Below are 19698 nucleotides of genomic sequence, written 5' to 3'. Positions count from 1 at the left end.
GAGATAATATATAGGCTGGTACTGAAAAGACTAGGTTTTATATCTAGCAGCGTCAGCCTGTGCCTGAATGATAATGATTATGTTGGTATTAGGCTCAAGTGACACAACGCTGAAGCTTTGGAAAGGAGCAGCATGTATACACACTTTTTCTGGGCATACAGGTTTGGTGCATGCTTTATTCATATGAATGTGGATCTCGGATATTTTGTGACATTTATGCATTTGATTGTCTTTGTCATCTCTTCTTAAAGCACATGTGCAACTTTTCCTTTCCATCTATTTAAGTTTGGTTAATATCTCTCTTTAAGTATGGATGTTAAGAAAACATTCGTTAAAAGGAAACAAATGTGGGTGTGTGATGACTTTCATGATTAAAAAGTTGCGATTTTCAAAAGTTGCATTTGACGTTTAGGATGATCCCATGAGAGTTTAACCATTCTATTTCTATGAGGTCGTTATTGTTCTATCTTGTTATATCTTTCTATGCATAGAAGCATGTTCTTTTTGATTGCTTCAACTATTGGTTATGTACTCCATGCGACTTGTATGCTGTTTTGTCAGTCTAGTCCTTCAAATGTTCCATGGTGCTTGCGATATGTGCTTATGGCTTGTTGCATCATGCAGACACTGTTCGAGGCCTTGCTGCAATGCCTGGTCTAGGAGTTCTTTCTGCATCCCATGATGGGTGAGGTTTTGCGTTATATTTTCATCTTTTTTTTTCTGTACAATTGTTTTTGATCTTTAGTGTGTTATGCTTAGTGACCTTTTATATGAAATACAAGAACTTCTGATGTGGGATCTCAGTGGAATTTTATCAAGCTAGTACTTAAGTTTAGTAAATAGTATGACACGAGAGGAGAATCAGAGAAGTATTCTGTTTCTCATATTCTTAAATGATTAACAGGATGTGAGGATTGTTGTCATACTTTTCTAAAGTAATAAAGGAGTCTTTTGAGTTGGTATGCTCTGGTAAAGTGTAAGCTATTCATAGAGCTGAAAAGTTAACCTCTCTTGTTCCTTTTGGTTTCATCTTCGTTAGGAAAGGGCAACAAAGATAAATTGCATATAGCAATGTGTCGCCAAGAGTGACATGTAAAGTGGCGTTGGAAGTGTTGGGGAATCCTATCACGTTCGTCCTTTTTGGTACTGCAATGATTGCGTGCAATATTCGGGGCATTGTATAGAACATAACCACGTCTCTCATGATAAAGTTGCCATTATGCCCCGTTAATAAAGTTGCCTAAGAGACTTGACTATTCAACAAATTAGGAGGTCACAAGGTGGAGAGAGTTTTTGGAATCTGAGATTTAGAAGGGGTTTTCAAGAATGGGAAGTGAGTGAGTTTCAAAGATTGATAAAGTTGTCTGCGTTAGTTGTTGCTACATGTGCAAGGAGACGGGCGAGGATGTCGATCACTTCCTTCTATAGTGCGGGCTTACCATGCAATTATGGTGGGATATGTTTAGATGGATCCACACTTCTTGGGTAATATCAAGAACTGTGAAAGATCTGAAGCTTAGTTGGAAGAGCGGGAGAAGGCGGAGAAGACGAAGGGCCTGGAACATGGTTCTGATAATGTTAATGCGGGTAATTTGGAGAGAGAGAAATAGAAGAGCTTTTGAGGGTGTAGAATTGAGTTTCTTGCCATTGACGAGTAGTCTACGGTCTCTTATTTTCTTTTGGTGTAAACAAAAAGTTCCTTTTTGCTTAGAGGATTGAGTGGATTTTGTAGAGCTTCATATTTTGTAGAGTTGTATACGATTGATTTGGTCATGTTTATGTATGAAAATGCTTTAACTTGATAAAACAAAAATCATTTGAAATCTCAGTGGCTTGTTCAATGTTTGGAGAGGTTATGATAGTAGGTCCTTGCTATGTTTCTCGGATACCGGTGTTGGTATTTGGTACAGGTGTAGATCTAGAAGTCGGATTCTTCATCACATAAATTTAGGATTTAAGGGTAGGACTGGAATGCAGGTATGAGTGCTGGATACAACAAATAAATGTGTGTTATAACATATATAAATGTACCTTTTGACAATAAATTGCAATTATTAAATTAAAGATGCTATAAAAAAATTACCGTTACCAATTTCCAAAAAATAAAGATGCTATCAATAAATTCTTTGTAAACTCTTAATATTTTTCATAAGTTATCTCGTATAATTCAAAGTATTCTAGTATTTTATGTGAAAACATATAAATCAAAAATCAAACTGAATAACCAATCAACTTATGCTTCTTCACCATAGGTGTAGTCAAAGTACCCAAGTTAGATTACCAAATCCAGTGCAGATCTTACACACACCACACCACACCACACCTAAATCGTGTCGGATCAACATGGTTGCAACAAGGATTTTAAGGAACTGTGTAAGATTAGGATCCTTTCAATGAGAATTGATATACAATAGAGGGGTGTATGAGTTTTACTTTGTATTACAATAAGCATTTGGATATACATATGAACGAGTCAGATGCTAGGAAACGAGAAGTTGCTTGCATAAATTGGTGTTTTCTATGTAAGGGGGCGGGTGAGAACATAGATTATATTTTACTGCGTTGCAAAATAGCCACGAGGTTATGGTGGGATATCTTTGGATGGTTTGATATTTCTCGGGCAATGTCAAGATCTGTAAAGGAGTTGATGTTCAACTGGAAGAGTGAGAAGGCACAAAGTTTGGAATGTTACTCCTCTTGCTTTAATGTGTATCATTTGGAAGTAGAGAAATATGAGAGTTTTTTAAGGGGCGGAGATGAGTTTTGCTCAATTGAGGAGTAGTTTCTGATCCCTGATTTTCTTTTGGTGCACCCATGTAGTTCCTGTTTTTATGGAAGAATGTCTGTCTTTTGAAGAGAACCATGTTTTGTAGGTTTCTTCCCTTTTGGTATATCTCTTATATAGGACCAAGTTGGCCTTGTTATTATCAATGGCCTTGTGATTAAATGGAATTGTATTGTATCTTTGTTTTTTTTGGTGTAAACAGTTAGGGCTAGAGGACTCTGATTAATTTATAGAATTTCTCTTAGCCCAGTAAGTATTTTTATATTGCTCTTTTTCCTGTTTTAAGTTCTCCAACATATCCTTAAATGCTGAAGAATACAAATTACCAATTCCAAAAAAAAAAAAAGCACATGAACAAGTGGGGTTTTCTAGTGGATATTCAACAAAACAACGAGGTATAAGCTTTATGGAGAATTGTGATTGCAGGAAGTATGGTATGGTCAGAAGAGTTTAATGGCAACAATAACTTCAAATTAGGGAACAACAACAACAACATACCCAGTGTGTTCCCACAAAGTGGGGTCTGGGGAAGGTAAAGTATACGCAGTCCATAGTACTACCTCAGATGAAGTAGAGAAACTGTTTCCAATAGACCCCTAACTTAGGACAGATATCAGTATAACAAACAAAAAAAACATAAAAATAAACAACGAAATGGGATAATACACCGCTAGATAATTAAAGAAATAAGATAACAGCGGAGTATACGATAAACTATCTATTTGAGATCACAAACATCATCAAAACACTACGAACAAGAAACTATAGGCACAGATACAAACAAAGCACTCCTCCCTACTGATTTACGTACTCTTATCCACTAACCCTCTATCCTAATTCGCGTCCTCCACACCTTCCTATCAAGGGTCATGTCCTTCGTAAGCTGTAACCGTTCCATGTCATGCCTAATCATTCCCTCCAATATTTCTTTGGCCTACTTCTGTTCCGCCTAAAACTATCCATAGCCAGCCTCTCACACCTCCATACTGGAGCATCCGTGCACCTCCTCATCACATGCCCGAACCATCTAACCTCACTTCCCGCATCTTATCTTCCACCGAAGCCACTCCACCTTCTCTCGAATAACCTCATTTCTAACCCTATCTCAAAGAGAGGTAGAATTCATTTTTGGAAGCGAGTTTGTACAACTGAAATGATGTTTGTTGTTTTGATTAACTTCTCTTGCACTCATGAGATACCTGTTAGAACTTGACTTAGCATAGATGTCTTGATGTCATGTGAAGAATCAAATCTTTATATAGGTTCTCTATTTTTTGTGCTTTTCCTTCTACTATTCTCACCTGAAGGGTTCATAGTTCATACCACCAGTTTATTAGGTGCATGGCTAAGATTCTGAAGTTGCTCCAGTTATCTTACAGAGCCCTAGTTAATCTTCCCGTAAGTTTTCTTGGTGCCTTTCCTTAACAATTTGTTATTTCTAATACATGCATATCTCATTTTGACAGTTCCATAAGACTGTGGGAACTTAGTGGTCAAGTTCTACTGGAGATGGTTGGTCACACTGCTATCGTCTATTCTGTTGATGCTCATGCCTCTGGGCTTATTGTCAGTGGCAGTGAGGATCGTTTTGCAAAGATATGGAAAGGTGATATTGTAATTCATCCATTGTAGTTGTGTATGTTTTGTCCCTATGATCTTTCAGTGTAAGTGTATGTGCAGCTCTTGCCATACTTATCTCGGTCTTTTGGCTAAGATCAAATATATGCTGCTCTGCTATTTAACTAATGAAGTTTTGTTTCGGAAATGATGGCCGATAAAAACCACTTATTGTAAATTGTAAAGATGGGAATAGTGTATGCATCTGTTCCAGTAGTTGTTTATTCAAGTGAAGCTCTTTGGAGTTTACCCTCTGAAGCAATTTGTTTGTACTTTGGTGTTATTCTTTGTTGTATTGGTTCTTTCTTATATGCTCTTCTAAAGCTGGCATTGATCTCCTCAATTAGGCACTGATTATTAGATAATAAAATTTCGAAGGTCATTAAGTCACTGATGGGATAACTGAGAGTTCCTTTCTCATTCCATCATTCGTACAGAAAGGAGGGGGGATGTATCATTGCCACCATATCTCTAATTGTGTAATTTCCTGTATAAAGAAAAAGCTAATGTACTGAATGGAGAATACTTGCTGGTAGCTACTGTGATCCCTCATGCCCCAATTTTTATTTTAATGTAGTTGCTTTGGCTAAAGGACTTTAGGAAAAACTGACTTCTGTTTCGAATACCCAAGTCACAGTAGTCACTGGTGTATCCTACCTGCAATGTATAAATGTCCTCTGATTCCTTGATTTTTTTTATATTATGATATTTCTTATCTGATTGTCTTACCCTCCCCAGACCCCACGCTGTGGGAATACACTGGGATTGTTGTTGTTGTTGTTGTTGTTGATTGTCTCCCTCTAATGATGGACGTGAAATCACTGTGTTGCAGATGGAGTCTGTATCCAAAGCCTAGAGCACCCTGGCTGTGTTTGGGATGCCAAATTCTTAGACAACGGTGACATTGTGACCGCATGCTCTGACGGTGTTGTGCGCGTTTGGACTACTCATCAGGATAAGATTGCTGACCCTGCAGAACTAGAGTCATATGCTGCACAACTGTCACAGTACAAGCTCAGTAGGTTTGGCATCCAGATTCTTCTAATTCGTCTTTCTCTGCTGTATTTTTGTGGATTAGTCCTAGCTCTATCCCTTTTGGCTGGCATCAGCTTTTGTGTGATTTATATCATAAGATGAAATAATTCACCAATGCTGTGCTTGTTTATGATGGTCACATTGTCACACGTCTACAGTTTTCATGTTTTCTTTATGTTTTTGTTTTCTCCCTTACCCTTCTTTTGGGGTTCTAAAGGTGCTTGCTGTCTAAAGAAATTCTAAATTCCAAATTCCAAATTCCTTGGGTGATGAAGGCTTTTGTGTGAATATATAGTTACCTTTCTAAAACAAAAATAAAAAATTTCTAAATTCCTGGTTTGGTTTGTGCATGAGGTTTGTCAACTAAACCTCTTTCTTGCTGTTCACTTTCTCGTACACGCATTTGTTGAATTAAAAGAAAATCGCAAATGCATTATTGTTGGGATACCAAATTATGTATTGGTGGTCTAATTTAAGTTTTGTCTCATTTTATTTCAGGAAAAGAGTTGGAGGGTTGAAATTGGAAGAGCTTCCTGGGCTTGAGTCCTTACGGATCCCAGGTGTGAATATGATAATGCTTATTGCTATTGTCCTGAGTATCAGTGGTTTGAGTCGTCTCCTCATTTTTCATAATTTGTCTTGTCGATTGATTGTTGGACCAATTAAATAAAGTGTCTGGAATATGAGTAAAAGTTGGACAAGTGACCTATCAAAAGTTGAAACAGGAAAAGTAGTAGTTACTTATGTGACTATTTTTGCTTTTATTTCAATTTTCAAAACTAATAACCTGCTCACAGAACCCAAGGATAAGAGGAAAGCTCTAATGTTTGACACTGCCTGAAGCCTTTATTATTGAAAGTGAATATGAATTGTTCTCTCCTCTCTGTAATGTTTTATTTAATGTGTTGAGCAGGTACTAGTGATGGGCAGACTAAAGTTGTCCGTGAAGGGGACAATGGAGTGGCGTATGCATGGAATATGATGGAACAAAAGTGGGATAAAGTAATAATTAGTATTTGTGTTTGTATTTTTGATTTCACTACTATATTCTCCATATATTTGGTCATTTTCGTTCCTAGTCTTTTTGGGCCTTTTATGTTGTTATATTTCCTTCTTGTTGGGAATACCCAGGGAGTTGGGAAGGGGGTGTGCTCTACTAGTATATATTAATAGTTTCCTGCGCTCTATGGCTAAAATTTTGGTCTGAATATGCATGAACATCCTTTTAGCTAATTTGTAGTAGCTTCTGTCGCTGCCTTGCGTTTGTTGTGGATTTACGCTCTTCTGTATAGTCAAAATTGCACTTGAATATTTTCTGTTGCTATCCTATCTGCATACTTGATGCTCTGTCATATCCCTGTGGTTTTCTCATTGATCTATTAGGTATTAAGTTGTCTATTGAAATGGGGTGCTCTGTTCTTACACTTTTTGCTATCAATTTAGATTGGTGAAGTGGTTGACGGGCCTGATGAAGGCATGTCACGTCCTCTTCTTGATGGAATTCAATATGATCATGGTCAGGACTGCTTATTCTGCTCTACCCTTTTCATGCTGGTCTTTTGTATCATCTTTTTACCTCCAATCACCATTTTGCTTATCTTTTGGACACAGTGTTTGATGTTGATATTGGAGATGGTGAACCTGTTCGCAAATTGCCCTATAATCGCTCAGGTATTTTAGTTTTCTGTTTTGAGTTATTGAGGGGGAATTTTTCTGTAGTATCTGGAATTTTGGGTCTTCCTCTCAGCTTTTTGTTGGCATGGTGTATTGAGCTTGTAATACTTGGGCGCAATTTTCTCTATGTTTTCTGGAGTAATATGTTTATCTTTGTGGGAATACACTGGGTTTGTTGTTGTTGTTATGTTTGTCTGCCTTCTCCATCTCTAATGCAGCAAATTGATCCAAGAGATGCATTTTTGCTGCTCCATCACTTGGAATAACCTTGCATGTTCGACTTGTTTCAGTTTGCCGATTATTTTAGGGATTTTGCAGATGTTTTAGCTTGTTTCTTATGGGAAACCATATGGTATTAATGGGTCTTTTAATAGCTATCGGACTTTTATGTTGGTTTGTTTGGGTGGGGTTATTGTGATACCACTGGATTTTAGTGAGGTATCGTCAATGCATTTGCAATGAGGACTGTGGATAGGTTTAGATAATATGTTAGCCAGTTGGGTAATGGTTTTGCGATTGTCATTATTGCCTTCTGACCATTATACTCATGCCAGTTAATAATGATCCAACTGGCAGTTGTCATTATTGCCTTCTGATCATTACTGCAAAATGTCATTATTGCCTTGTGATCATTACTGCAAAATGTCATTATTGCTTTCTGATCATTATACTCTTTTTTGTGCCATCAATCACTATCTAATTTCTTAGAAATTAGTGGTGTATAATTTCTCTATTTATTAGACAACTCTTTATGATCTACAACAACAACAACAACAACAACAACAACCCAGTGTATTCCCACCAAGTGGGGGTGTGGGGGTAGAATGTATGCAGTCCATACCGCTACCTCCGAAGAAGTAGAGAGGCTGTTTCCGATAGACCCCCGACTCAAGATAAAGAACTCTTCATGATCTGACATCCAAAAATTCTTTTGAGTAATTGACAGATAATCCATATGACGTTGCTGAAAAATGGCTACTCAAAGAGAATCTGCCTCTTTCTTACCGTGAACAAGTGGTGGAATTCATTCTTCAAAATACTGGTCAGAAACAGTTTACTCCTGATCCATCATTCTGTGACCCCTACACTGGCAGTAAGAAAAGTTTATTTGGTTATGGAATGATATCTTGATTTTGTTTTCGCTGCTGCCTCCTCTTTGCCCCTCTGTTTTCATGGTACAAAAACATGTCTCATATTTGTGCTATTTTCCTGCTTGCAGGTAGCGCTTATATGCCTGGTCAACCTTCAAATTCAGTTGGTAAATTTGAAGTATTTTTAAAATTCTTTGTTTCCCCTATTTGCCATTTTTGCAGTATTTATAAAATCAACTTACTTTTTCATTATTACTTGCAGCACCAACAGCAAAACCTACTTTTAAGCATGTCCCCAAGGTAATCTTTACTAACAGGAACAGAATTCTACTGCCAGTCAAATGGTGCCCTTGTACTGAATGTTGATGTAGATTCAGTTACAAAACTATAGGCTCAATTACAGCAAAGCACGTTAAAGATGATCATTTTAGAATTCACATGTTCTGTGCGATAAAGTTAGTACCAGTGATTTTAGTGCTGCACATATAAGTTGCTTTCTTTGTGAAAGGAAGAATGTATAATGTTTCAAGAGGATTTTCAGATATGACAATTAGAAGAGCGTATTGTTTTGGCTCTTCAAAGCAGTGCGCTCGTGTGGCTTCTATGCGTTAATAGCTTTACATTATTGTAAATCTTTTTATGATAGGAAATAGCTATTAGATTTATTTGACTTGCTGTAGTATTCAGTAATCACATAAGCACAATTCAGTTTGTCTTTCGATCAGGATTCCGTAGGCTGTTCTAGTATATGGTAGAGGTAATTATGGATTATGCTGGTGTAAACATATTATACACTTCAAAAAAGCTTATTGTACACCATCACTCTGTATATCTGTTGATGAATTTGACGATACACATGGAAATAATGTTTTTTTCCCTGTTGTGCTTCTCTGAAGTTTATTGTGGAGAAATGAACAGTGTCAAAAATAATATGAAGCAACCATCACGTGTTTGGCTATTTATAGTATTACATTTCAGAAAAGAGACAAACCGCACCATTAAAAGATCTAAAATTATTGTGCATGCAAAATTATGAAAATTAGAACTTGCTTGTATGAAGTGTTGAACTGATGAAAGATCACTTTGCCATTTTAAAACACAAAAAAGATATTTTTGTTGTGTTATACTGATACCAGAATTTTATCATAACTCGACTAACAGACTTCCATTTTCTTTCCAGAAAGGAATGCTAGTTTTTGATGCAGCACAATTTGATGGTATACTCAAGAAAGTTTCAGAGTTCAATACTACTTTACTGTCTGCCTCAGTAAGTTTTGTGTTTGTAATCTGTATAAATTATTTCTTCTCCTGCCATTCACAAGATGTATATAATTCTATACCCTGTTAGGCACCTATTACTGCACCTTGATAAATATTTTAAACTAACATTATAAAACAAACATTTTATTTTAAACTAACATTATAAAACAAACATTTATAATGACTGCTCATCTTGCAATTTACTGATCAAGTATTTAATTTGCTTAAACATTGTTTTGAAGTTTTTATGATCACTGAAATGACAATATACCTTTTTATGCTATAAAGTTCAAAATCTGAGATTTGAGAAGGGTCAGTTTTTCTGTCTTCTTTTATTACTCACGCTTGTTCAATAAATCATCCTGAAGGAGCAAAAACATATGGGATTGACTGAGGCTGATATGTCTAGACTAGCTTCTATCCTTCATGTTTTGAAGGACACATCACACTACCATAGCAGTAAACTTTCAGATGATGATGTTGTAATGGTGCTGAAGTTGCTAAAATCTTGGCCGCTGACGATGTTATTTCCAGGTGACTGTTTCTTCTGAAATGTACTATTTAAATTATTAGCAATATGAGGGATGGCCTTGGCTCAGCGGTAAGCTTGCTTACCGTGGTGTGCCAGGGTCGGGGGTTCGAAACGCCCCTCTAGCGAAGCTGGGGTGAGGGCGCGTAGGTCAGGCCCGGAGTGGTTCCCCCCCCTCCCCGACACCTACGGAGTAGGTATGAACCGGGTCGTCCCAAATTATTAGCAATATCTGAAGCGTATCTGAAGCTTATCAAGAAAAAAAAGCAATATCTGAAGCGTAGGCATTTTCAAAAAACTAGCTGCACGGTATATCCTGTTTTGTGTAAATTCTCGAAATGATGTTAATCAGTTAAATCCTACTTTTTCATGTTAAAACAGGAAATTCAAATTAAAGCAGGTATAAGATCCAAACAGAACAGGCCTTGAAATTGATAATCAGTTCCTTCTAACTTGTAACGTTCTTTTGGCACGATTCATCCAGTAAGGAGTTGTATGTGCCAAAACATTTCAGGTGGTTGTCAGATGACATAAGTAACAAGTGTACTCTTATGCTGCCTCTCTCTTATATTTCAGTTTCTCTCTCTCTCTCTCTCTCTCTCTCTCTCTCTCTCTCCTTGTTTGCTCTGTCATCCTATTAAACAGGAGATGATCAGATTTCATCTCTACCAGAGTAAAATGATTAGCTTAATTCATTAGCAAGAACCTTTTGAATTTGGATTACTTGTATTTGATTTCTTTGTTTCTTATGTGCTCAAAGTTTTTCTTATTTACTAACATGTGTTACGAAGAAGTATAGATGGGAGAACAGTAAATAATGAGTAAGTGGAAAACGAAGTTACAATTTACTTAGATTTATTGAATCCATAATGGATTGATCGAACAGTTTCATGTAAATTTTTCCATCTTTGATCCTAGATTTGGAAGTTGTTGAGAAGAAGCAACTCAAAAGAGAAAGCGGAAGTTTATATATTTTTTGCAGTAGTTATATATAATATATTAAAATTGTCTTGTTTCTGTGAGGTGGTTGGGGCTATGCTAAGTCCTCCTTCGCTATGAAAGAACTCCTCAAACATGGCTGTGATTATGCAAATTGTAACTTAATTATTCTTAAAGGCGGTCTTCTAATCTTATTGTTCTGATATTTGCTCATTTTTGCTGGCAGTAATTGATATTTTGAGGATGATCATACTGCATGCTGATGGTGCTGCGGTACTTTCCAAGCATGTCAACAGTGCCAATGGTATTGAATTTTCTAATCTCTTTATGACTACTGTATTTGTTATTTCTGTGGAAGTATTACATTAGAGTTATGAACCACTTTAACAAAAGGTTTTGTGCAAGTGTTTCATAGTTGTAATAGGAAATTGATCCCATTCTTTACAATATGACCACAGCTCGAAATCTTTTTATTAGTCTGCAGCTGTGAGTGAATTATAAATGGTGAGTTCTGTCTTTTGCCCCTTGCCTTACATGCAAAGGGGGATGGAGTGAATCTTGAGTTTCCCTAGTTAATTTAGCCAGTTACTTGATTTTAAAAAAAAAAATACTCTGTTGAAATGCAAGATCTTCTAAATACTCCCTCCATCCCATTTTACTCGTCCGAATTTGACATTGCACATTGATTAAGAAAAACAATTAATAACATGACTACTTTACCATAATATCCCTATTAAATGATGTTTACATTTTAATTTTTTAAAAAAAACAATTAATATTAAGGGTAAAAAAGAAAAAAAAATTGTGTTGTCTTGATTAATGAAAAATGACAAGTAAAATGAGAAGTCAAATTATGAAATTTGGGACGAGTAAAATGGGACGGAGGGAGTATTTTTGCATGTTGCTGACTGATGATTACCAATTATAGTACCATGTGGGTTTTGCAGTGACACCTGTTTTCTAATTCTACCTAGATGTGCTTATGGAGTTGATCAAGAAGGTCACAACCAGTCCACCACTTCCTGCAAATCTTTTGACAAGTGTTCGTGCTTTGACTAACCTCTTTAAGAATGGATCCTATCATGATTGGCTGTTAAAGCATCGTGGGGAGGTTAGTGATTTTCCATGCTGAATGCTACGGCGACCATACCTGATAGGAATTCTCTTGTTGAAATTTAAATTTGTCCAGTAGTTTATTATTTTTGAAAACGTTTTGATAAAGAAATATGTTATTTAATTGTTTTTGAGAATATTTCCCTTTGTGTCCTTGTATTTCTGTGGCGGTTTCTGGTAAATGCTTGGGGGTTATTGGATTGAGGGCACTGGCGTGGATGTTTTTGATTGTTTTCCACCAATCTAAAGAAAACATCTTTGTTGCTTCATGTTTGATGTAGATCCTTCTGGATTTCTTGTATCCAGGCTGAATAGATTTCTTCTGCTCAATTTGAGGACTTGATTGTTTGCATCCATATTTTCTTGTTCTGTATATGTGCATAAACTTGTTCATTTCCTCCAACCATTTTTGGTGTTTTCCAATTTTTTTGGGGCTTTTATGTTACTTGTATAGGTTAACAGCAGCGATTTCTGTTTTTTTTCTCCCTTTTCTCTCCTTGTAGGTTCTGGATGCCTATTCCACGTGTTACTTATCTTCCAATAAGAATGTTCAGTTGGCTTATTCAACATTGATACTCAAGTAAGTAGCTCAATAAATATATGTCAGAGTTTACCATCGATGACAAAGTTAGTCGTGTCCTTGAGGACATTCATTTTCTTTGTTGCTTAATTCACATTTATTGTGTTAATACTTCAAAAATCCAAATCTTCCCCTTTAACGTGAACTGATAGCATGATTTTTTAAACCTTGCAAAAGGACGGTTTTCTATGAAAGTCACCCAATCTTCTATACAACTAGGAACCTCATGGGTGCACCAAAAGAAATCAGGGAAATAGAATATATCTCTAGTGAGCAAAATCTTTCTCTACTCGATTAAAAGCTCTCTTATTCTTCCTCTCTCCATATGGTCCACATTAGTGCTAGAGGTGCACCATTCGGTCCCTCTTTCTTCTTCTAAAGGTCCTGCTGAACTTTGTTTCTTTTACCGTGTCTTGCATCGCCCATTCAAATTCCAAAACCTCTCAGAAGTTTCCACAAACAAGACGCTATCCAGAAATATAGAATTTAGTTCGTTTGACTTTGTTGTGCATTTAGCTCATCAGAAGTGCTTCTCTGTTTATCTTTGCACTATAGCAGCTTCATATCTGCTAGACCCCATGGAAATTGTAATTGGATTTTATTAGGTAAAATTTTCTGAGAGAAAGGAGTTTATCATTCTAAAAAGCTATTCTTTGTATCATCAACACCAGCTATATAAAAATATTTGATGTCTCTGATTTGCCACTCGACCAGTAGTCATAGTAAAATGCTGGATGGGCCTCCTTATAAATTCATCCTTTTATAATGTAGAACAACAACAATATACCCACAGTTAAATCCCACAAGTAGGGGGTTCCCATGGGGTCTGGAGAGGGGTAGAGTGTACGCAGACGTTAACACTACCTCTGTTTGGGTCGGGGGGGGGGGGGGGGGGGGGGGGGAATCTATTGGAAACAACCTCTACTTCATTAGCGTTAGTGGGCGTCCACTTTACCCTCCCCAAAATACACTGGATATGTTGTTGATGGGTCATATGATGTTATGTGATGTTTCAGACTTGATATGCATTGGAGCAGAAGTGATTCTGTAGATGGTTACATATATCTATTTCTGCAGTGCGCTAATGCTTCCACAAATAATTTCATGTTCTTGTTCTAACCCAGTAATTTATTGAATTTGCAGCTATGCTGTACTCTTGATTGAAAAGAAGGATGAAGAGGGACAGTCTCAAGTTCTTTCGGCTGCACTTGAGGTTTTTACCATCTAGTGATTGCTTTTGCCTCCCCCTTCCCCTTCCCAGTTGTCTGTCTCCCCCCTCCTGTGCATTACAATTTGTACTTCTGAGAAACATAGTATTAATGTACTTTCGGTGGGAATACCTTTTCTACCTGAAGATTGCAGAAGAGGAAAGCGTTGAAGCTGATGCAAAATTTCGGGCTTTAGTTGCCATAGGATCACTGGTATGTCCAGTACTCTCGTAGCTCTGTTCTTGAATCCCAAGTAGGAAATATGCCTCAAAACCTATAGATTTCTAAGCCCTTAAGTGGTACCTAAATTTTATAATTTGCCCGTTATTTAATTCATAATGTCCTTCATTTACAGATGCTTGCGGGTGTTGTTAAAAGAATTGCAATGGACTTTGACGTTGTCAATATTGCAAAATCAGCAAAGGCATCTAAAGACGCAAAGATTGCTGAAGTTGGAGCGGACATTGAGCTCATCACAAAGCAGAGTTGAGCTGGTAACTTTGCATGTTTCGCGCGGTTTAGGATATTTTTTTGCCAGAGTGAAGATACAAGCCAGAGAATCACGCTCTGGTTGTTTACAGCTTTGGCCCAACAAGGATGTGGATAGTATCTTCGGCAGCTAGTATGTTTGTTGCTGTCGGAGGGTGCCTTTTATCTGCTTCGATTTTATGCATGAAACAATGTCACGACATCTCTCCGGAGGCGAGATCCCCTTTTTTTTTTTTTTTTTTTTTTTTTGGTAGTTTTTGTGGTGGACAAATGACAACAATGATTAAACTGGTATAGCAAGGGGAAAAAAAGGATGAACGTGATGAGAAGTGGACTTGAACTTGTAACGGTCGAAATTCGTAATGAAATTAAAAATGGCATACAAGCTAGAAAATGTTAAAACTTGCTATGCTACAAAAGGATTCTAAAGTCAAAATACTTTGTGCCATAGTGGGTATGGTAAATACGTTACTTCATAAAGGATTCTAAAGTTATACATGAGTTAATGTCAAGCCTCAATCTAGTTTATGAATTAGGTGGCTTTTTGCATGTATTAGCCATTGGGCTACATTTTTGGGAAACAATGTTCGGCGAAGTTGCAATAAAGGGAGATAAAGGGCAAGGTTTCTTTTCTCTCTTTTTTATCAAGAAGAAGTAAAGGGTGTTTGGTCGGTTAATTATAGTATGAGATTTGACTTATGACAGTTCTCCACGTGGCTATAGTTGTACAATTAACGAATTGTTAATTCACTAATCCCACTACTACCCTTATTATATTAATTAACTGTTTTAGACTCTTAAGCCAAATAGTGCGTTGGATGATGGTCCACGTTTTCTCTTAAAACACAGTAATAATCGTTGACAAAACTACCTAAGTAGATCAGTGACTAGTGATTTGCTCGGTCTCTTAAAATATCAACAGTATGTTAAATTACTTTCGATAATTTTCAATACGGAAAAGGTTCAAATATACATCCTAAACTTTAATAAATGGTATAAATATACCATCAGTTATATTTTGGGTGCAAATATACTCTTACCGCTAATGAAAAGGTACAAATATACCCTCAAACTTTAATAAATGGTATAAATATACCCTCCATCATCCTTTAGGTACAAATATACCCTTATCGTTAATGAAAAGATACACATATACCCTTCTCATTAACGATGGAACACGTGTCAGCATCGTATTGTTTGACCATTTTAAATTTATTTTATCTGTGAATAATTTAATCTATCTTAAATTATAACCCATACCTGATCCAAATAATCCAATCGACCTGTGGTACAATGAGGACCTTGGTTTGGTCGAGGAATGTCCAAACTTTGTAAGTTTTTCTCATGTTTTTGTTCTTAAAATGTTGTCTTCTTGTTCACTCTTTGAAGTTGGTGAACAACGATGTAACAACGGATTTAAAGCAGGTAACAACAACCATGAATTAGAAATAATTTCTAATTCATCGACCCTCATGAATCAGAAAAAACAAACAGCAATCGTTCACGAGGAACATTAAACATCATCAGAATATTAATCTAACATCAGAACACTAACCAACAACACAATATTAAACAAATCTCTACTCGATTCTAGATGGTAGATGGATCGAAACATGAATCGAATCAATGCGTTTGTTAGGATTTTTTTGGGTTAGTGAGGGAGTGTGAGTGTGAAAGAGTGGAGGAAAGAAACATGCGTGAATAGAGATGTGTGATGTGTCTCTTGAAGCTTCTCTATTACACGGGTTAGGTCTGGTTATTTGGATCTGATATGAGTTATAATTTAGGATAGATTAAATTATTTACAGATAAAATAAATTAAAATAGGCCAACCAATACGATGTTGATACGTGTCCTGTCGTTAATGAGAAGGGTATATTTGTACCTTTTCATTAATAACAAGAGTACATTTGTACCCAAAGTATGATAAAGGGTATATTTGTACCATTTATTAAAGGTCCAGAGTATGTTTGTACCTTTAATTAACGACAAGGATATATTTATATCCAAAATATAATAAAGAATATATTTATACCATTTATTAAAGTTTGAGAGTATATTTGTATTTTTATCCTTTCCAATATAAGTGTCATAATATTTTTGAAAAGTCTGTTTGAAAAGTTGGAACAACGTAACTACTTGTACAAATAAAATTAGGTACCTACCTACGGTACAACTAGAATGTCCCTTTTAGGTATTGGGGTTTAAGTGTAAAGTTTTAACCAGAAAAATAAGCTAGAAGGGCTGACAAATTTCCAATTAGAAAAAGGGATAGGTGGGTCCCATAAACTTTTTCCTAAAAAAAATTAAGTTTTTTGAATAACTGGGATAATTGTAAAACAACTAAATTAGTTGTCTCTGAACAACTTCTTTCAGTTGTCGAACAACTATGTCTAGTTGTTGAACAACTTGCGCAATTGTTAAACAACTTTGATAATTGGAAGTTGTTTTACAACTGAAACAAATTGTTCAAACGAAAAAACTTTAAAAAAAAATAAAATATCCCTCCAACATAAATTAAAAAACTTGAAGACTGCACTTACTGAACAACTTATTTATCCTTTTTAATCCGAAGTTCCACCCTTTACTTTTCTTATCATTTTGGTGTCATCCATTTTCTTTTCTTGGCTTCTTTCAAGACTCCTCGTCTTCCAACTCTAGGTGGGTTTCTCTTTCTTTTTACCTTACTGTGTCAAATATTGTACTATTTTGCTGTGTGATTGGATCTGTGTTGCTTCTTCTTTTTTCCAGTCTTTAGGTGATTGTTAGCTACTCTGAATGTTTCTTGAAAATATTGCAGCTTATGAGCAGATATATTGTGGGCAAATGAAGTAAATTATGTTTGAATTGAGATCCTTGGATTTAAATTATGTGCTAGGATCTTGTTCTGGAATTTGCCTTCAAATAGAGGTCTCTAATTTTATCTTGTGGTTAGTTTCTTTTCTGAAGATTTGGTTCAAGGAAACACTATGGTTAAAGTTGATTACTCCCTCCGTTCCCTTTTACTTGTGGCATTTCGCGTCAGAGAGTCAATGTGACTAATTTTGAGAGCTAAATTGAATTGGATTAATTCAATATTTTGTATTTTAAATTTAAGTGTTCGAAAACTCTGTGAAGAGTACTATAAGTTGCAACCCTTCTCATATTAATATGATGAAAGAATGCATCTTAAAATGTAGGTCAAAGTTCATAAAGTCTGGTTCTTGTGACGCGAAATGTGACAAGTAAAAGGAAACGGAGGGAGTATCAATCATTTGGCAGTTTAAAGGTCATTGCACCTAAGACAAGGGAGACTCTGTGAGTTTTCACTTCATGGAAAAATCCTTTCTTTTTGATAAGCAATGCGTGACCCAGAAAAAAACTTATAGAGGCAATTCTGTCCACCAAGGTCAGGCTATGTGCAGATTTTGGGGAAGGGTGGACTACGTTGGATCTATTGTACACAATATTACTTTGCATTTCTGCCAGAGGTTGTTTCTACGGTTTGAAATTGTGACCTCCTCGTCATATGATGACAACTCTTACCTTGGCGCTAAAGACACCCTTCATGTTAGAGAAAGCTTTAACTGAACTAAATACCACTGTGCCTTCCCTAACATACTGATGTCTAGAAGCTCCTTCACTTATATTCAGTAATAAGTGTCTTTAGGAGTTACTTCTTAAATTTATTTCCTTCCCACTTGCTCCTAGTCTTGCTCCTTGATCGGTGTGTGACGTGAAGTTCAGGAGGAAGATAGTTGAAGAGGAGGGTAAGAAGTTATTTACATTATTCGATGTTTAGGCGTTGCAAAGTAGTAATACAGTATGGAAATTGGTCCATGTTAGTTCCTCAATATTCCAAGCTGTATTTGTCTAAAACTTATGATAAAAAAACTTTTTGGCCTTCGGAGAGAAGCTTAACATACTACTGTTGTTATTTACAGATTTTCATTTCTCTTTTCTCCAGAAGGCCTTTTAAGTTATTGTTCATTGTTCTATGTAAAATGACACAAAAATAATGGTTATCTTTACCTGCTCTATGTCTGCTTAGCATTTTCCACTCTCCTCTGTACTCTGTTTCTTTCCTCATTTCATTCAATGATGTCACTAGGTTAATTAAAGTTCGGCCTCCGGTTATGATTTGCCAGCAGGTTTATGGTTCTGGTGAATCATTGGATGCTTCAGATTCAGCAGATATGAATTCCGACTCTGGTGATTTTGAATGCAATATCTGCTTTGAATTAGCTCAAGATCCTATAGTGACTCTTTGTGGCCACCTTTATTGTTGGCCATGTCTTTACGAATGGTTGCAAGTTCATTCACGCTCCCATGAATGCCCGGTATGCAAGGCTCTCATAGAAGAGCATAAGTTGGTTCCAATATATGGACGAGGCAAAGTAAGTTCTGATCCAAGATCTCGGTTAAGACCAGGAATCAATATTCCTAAACGCCCAGTAGGGCAGAGACCTCAAACCGCTCCAGCTGTAAATATGGACTACCTCCGACATGATGAATTCGATTCCAGAGTGGGTGCAAGGTTTGGAAACTCAACGTTTTCTGCTCTAGCTGAAGCTATTCCAGCTTTCTTTAATCTTCATGCACGACATGGATTTCATGACGCCACTGTTTATGGGGCGACTACTGGAGTTCCCTACCTCTTTTCCGGTTCATTTCACGGGGGTTATGCTCATGGATTCCATCACTCTAACCACCTAGACGGAACAAAGTTCTTCATGAAGGTGCTTTTCTTGATCGTCGGTTTCCTCTTAATTGTTTCTCTAATTTCATAAATATGTTAAAAAGTGTATATCCTATAGTATACTAGACCAGTGCAACTATATTTCATGCACGTCGTATTAGGAGTTAGGATTATGTATTTCCTGTTATTAATTAGCACTAGAATCTGCACCAAGTTTTTCTCTTCAATAAAAAGATGGTGGAGCCTTCTCCTTCAAATTGTTCTCGTGTCTATTTGTATATTAAAAGTTGTGTCTGATTTCTATATTTTTGCATCGACTAAGTTATGCCCTGCGCTCATAAACCTGCTAGGCATAAATTCGATTGTTAAGATCAAAAATTAAAGATCAAGTTCATTTATAAAGGGCAAACCGTGCAATTAAAGTAGGTAGAATTCAAGTTGGGCTAGTTCAGCAGAATTTCAGTATGCATTTTTTGGAGCCCAATTGTTTGGCCACTTTAATATTTTTCCTTCTACACTTTTAAGAATAAGTGGCTGAAAATTAACCTTCAACCCAAATAACAAACAACTTTTGCTCGGCATAAGATTATATGTTCGTATTATAATATACCACACAAATTAATTAGGTCATAGAAATACTACTAGGGATGGCAATGGTGCGGTGCAACCCGCAAGTTTTAAAACCGCATCACCTTTAAAC

The 19698-nt window shown here is 36.4% G+C and overlaps 2 protein-coding genes across 6 annotated transcripts; both read left to right on the top strand.

Moving 5' to 3' along the window:
- Positions 1 to 92: 92 nt before the first annotated feature.
- Positions 93 to 14756, top strand: LOC107840387 (phospholipase A-2-activating protein; the record flags this gene model as incomplete). The annotated part of the gene is given in 19 exon segments (XM_047395143.1): positions 93 to 161; positions 625 to 685; positions 4252 to 4391; positions 5235 to 5424; positions 5936 to 5997; positions 6351 to 6439; positions 6881 to 6953; positions 7049 to 7108; positions 8058 to 8204; positions 8331 to 8369; positions 8465 to 8502; positions 9383 to 9469; positions 9831 to 9996; positions 11157 to 11234; positions 11905 to 12041; positions 12547 to 12623; positions 13767 to 13836; positions 13979 to 14044; positions 14187 to 14756. Coding segments are annotated over 19 exon segments (1784 nt in total), but the record flags the coding sequence as incomplete, so codon positions are not given.
- Positions 14757 to 16782: 2026 nt separating this feature from the next.
- LOC107840386 (postreplication repair E3 ubiquitin-protein ligase RAD18) lies at positions 16783 to 19255 on the top strand. Of its 5 annotated transcripts, XM_047395141.1 has the most exons (3): positions 16899 to 16981; positions 17500 to 17617; positions 18448 to 19255. In XM_047395141.1, exon 3 carries the CDS (start codon positions 18496 to 18498, stop codon positions 19087 to 19089), a length of 594 nt encoding a protein of 197 aa, XP_047251097.1. In that variant the 5' UTR covers positions 16899 to 16981; positions 17500 to 17617; positions 18448 to 18495; the 3' UTR covers positions 19090 to 19255. The 5 variants fall into 5 exon arrangements, with proteins under 5 accessions (XP_047251095.1, XP_016539718.1, XP_047251096.1 ...); XM_047395139.1 differs by lacking the exon at positions 17500 to 17617 and having other exon boundaries at positions 16783 to 16981; positions 18451 to 19255; XM_016684232.2 differs by lacking the exon at positions 17500 to 17617 and having other exon boundaries at positions 16833 to 16981; positions 18411 to 19255.
- The last annotated feature ends 443 nt before the right edge of the window (positions 19256 to 19698 follow it).

This window comes from Capsicum annuum, chromosome 8, assembly GCF_002878395.1.
Source record: "Capsicum annuum cultivar UCD-10X-F1 chromosome 8, UCD10Xv1.1, whole genome shotgun sequence".
Classification (NCBI taxonomy): Eukaryota; Viridiplantae; Streptophyta; class Magnoliopsida; order Solanales; family Solanaceae; genus Capsicum; species Capsicum annuum.
This window is presented reverse-complemented; position numbering and strand designations above follow the sequence as displayed.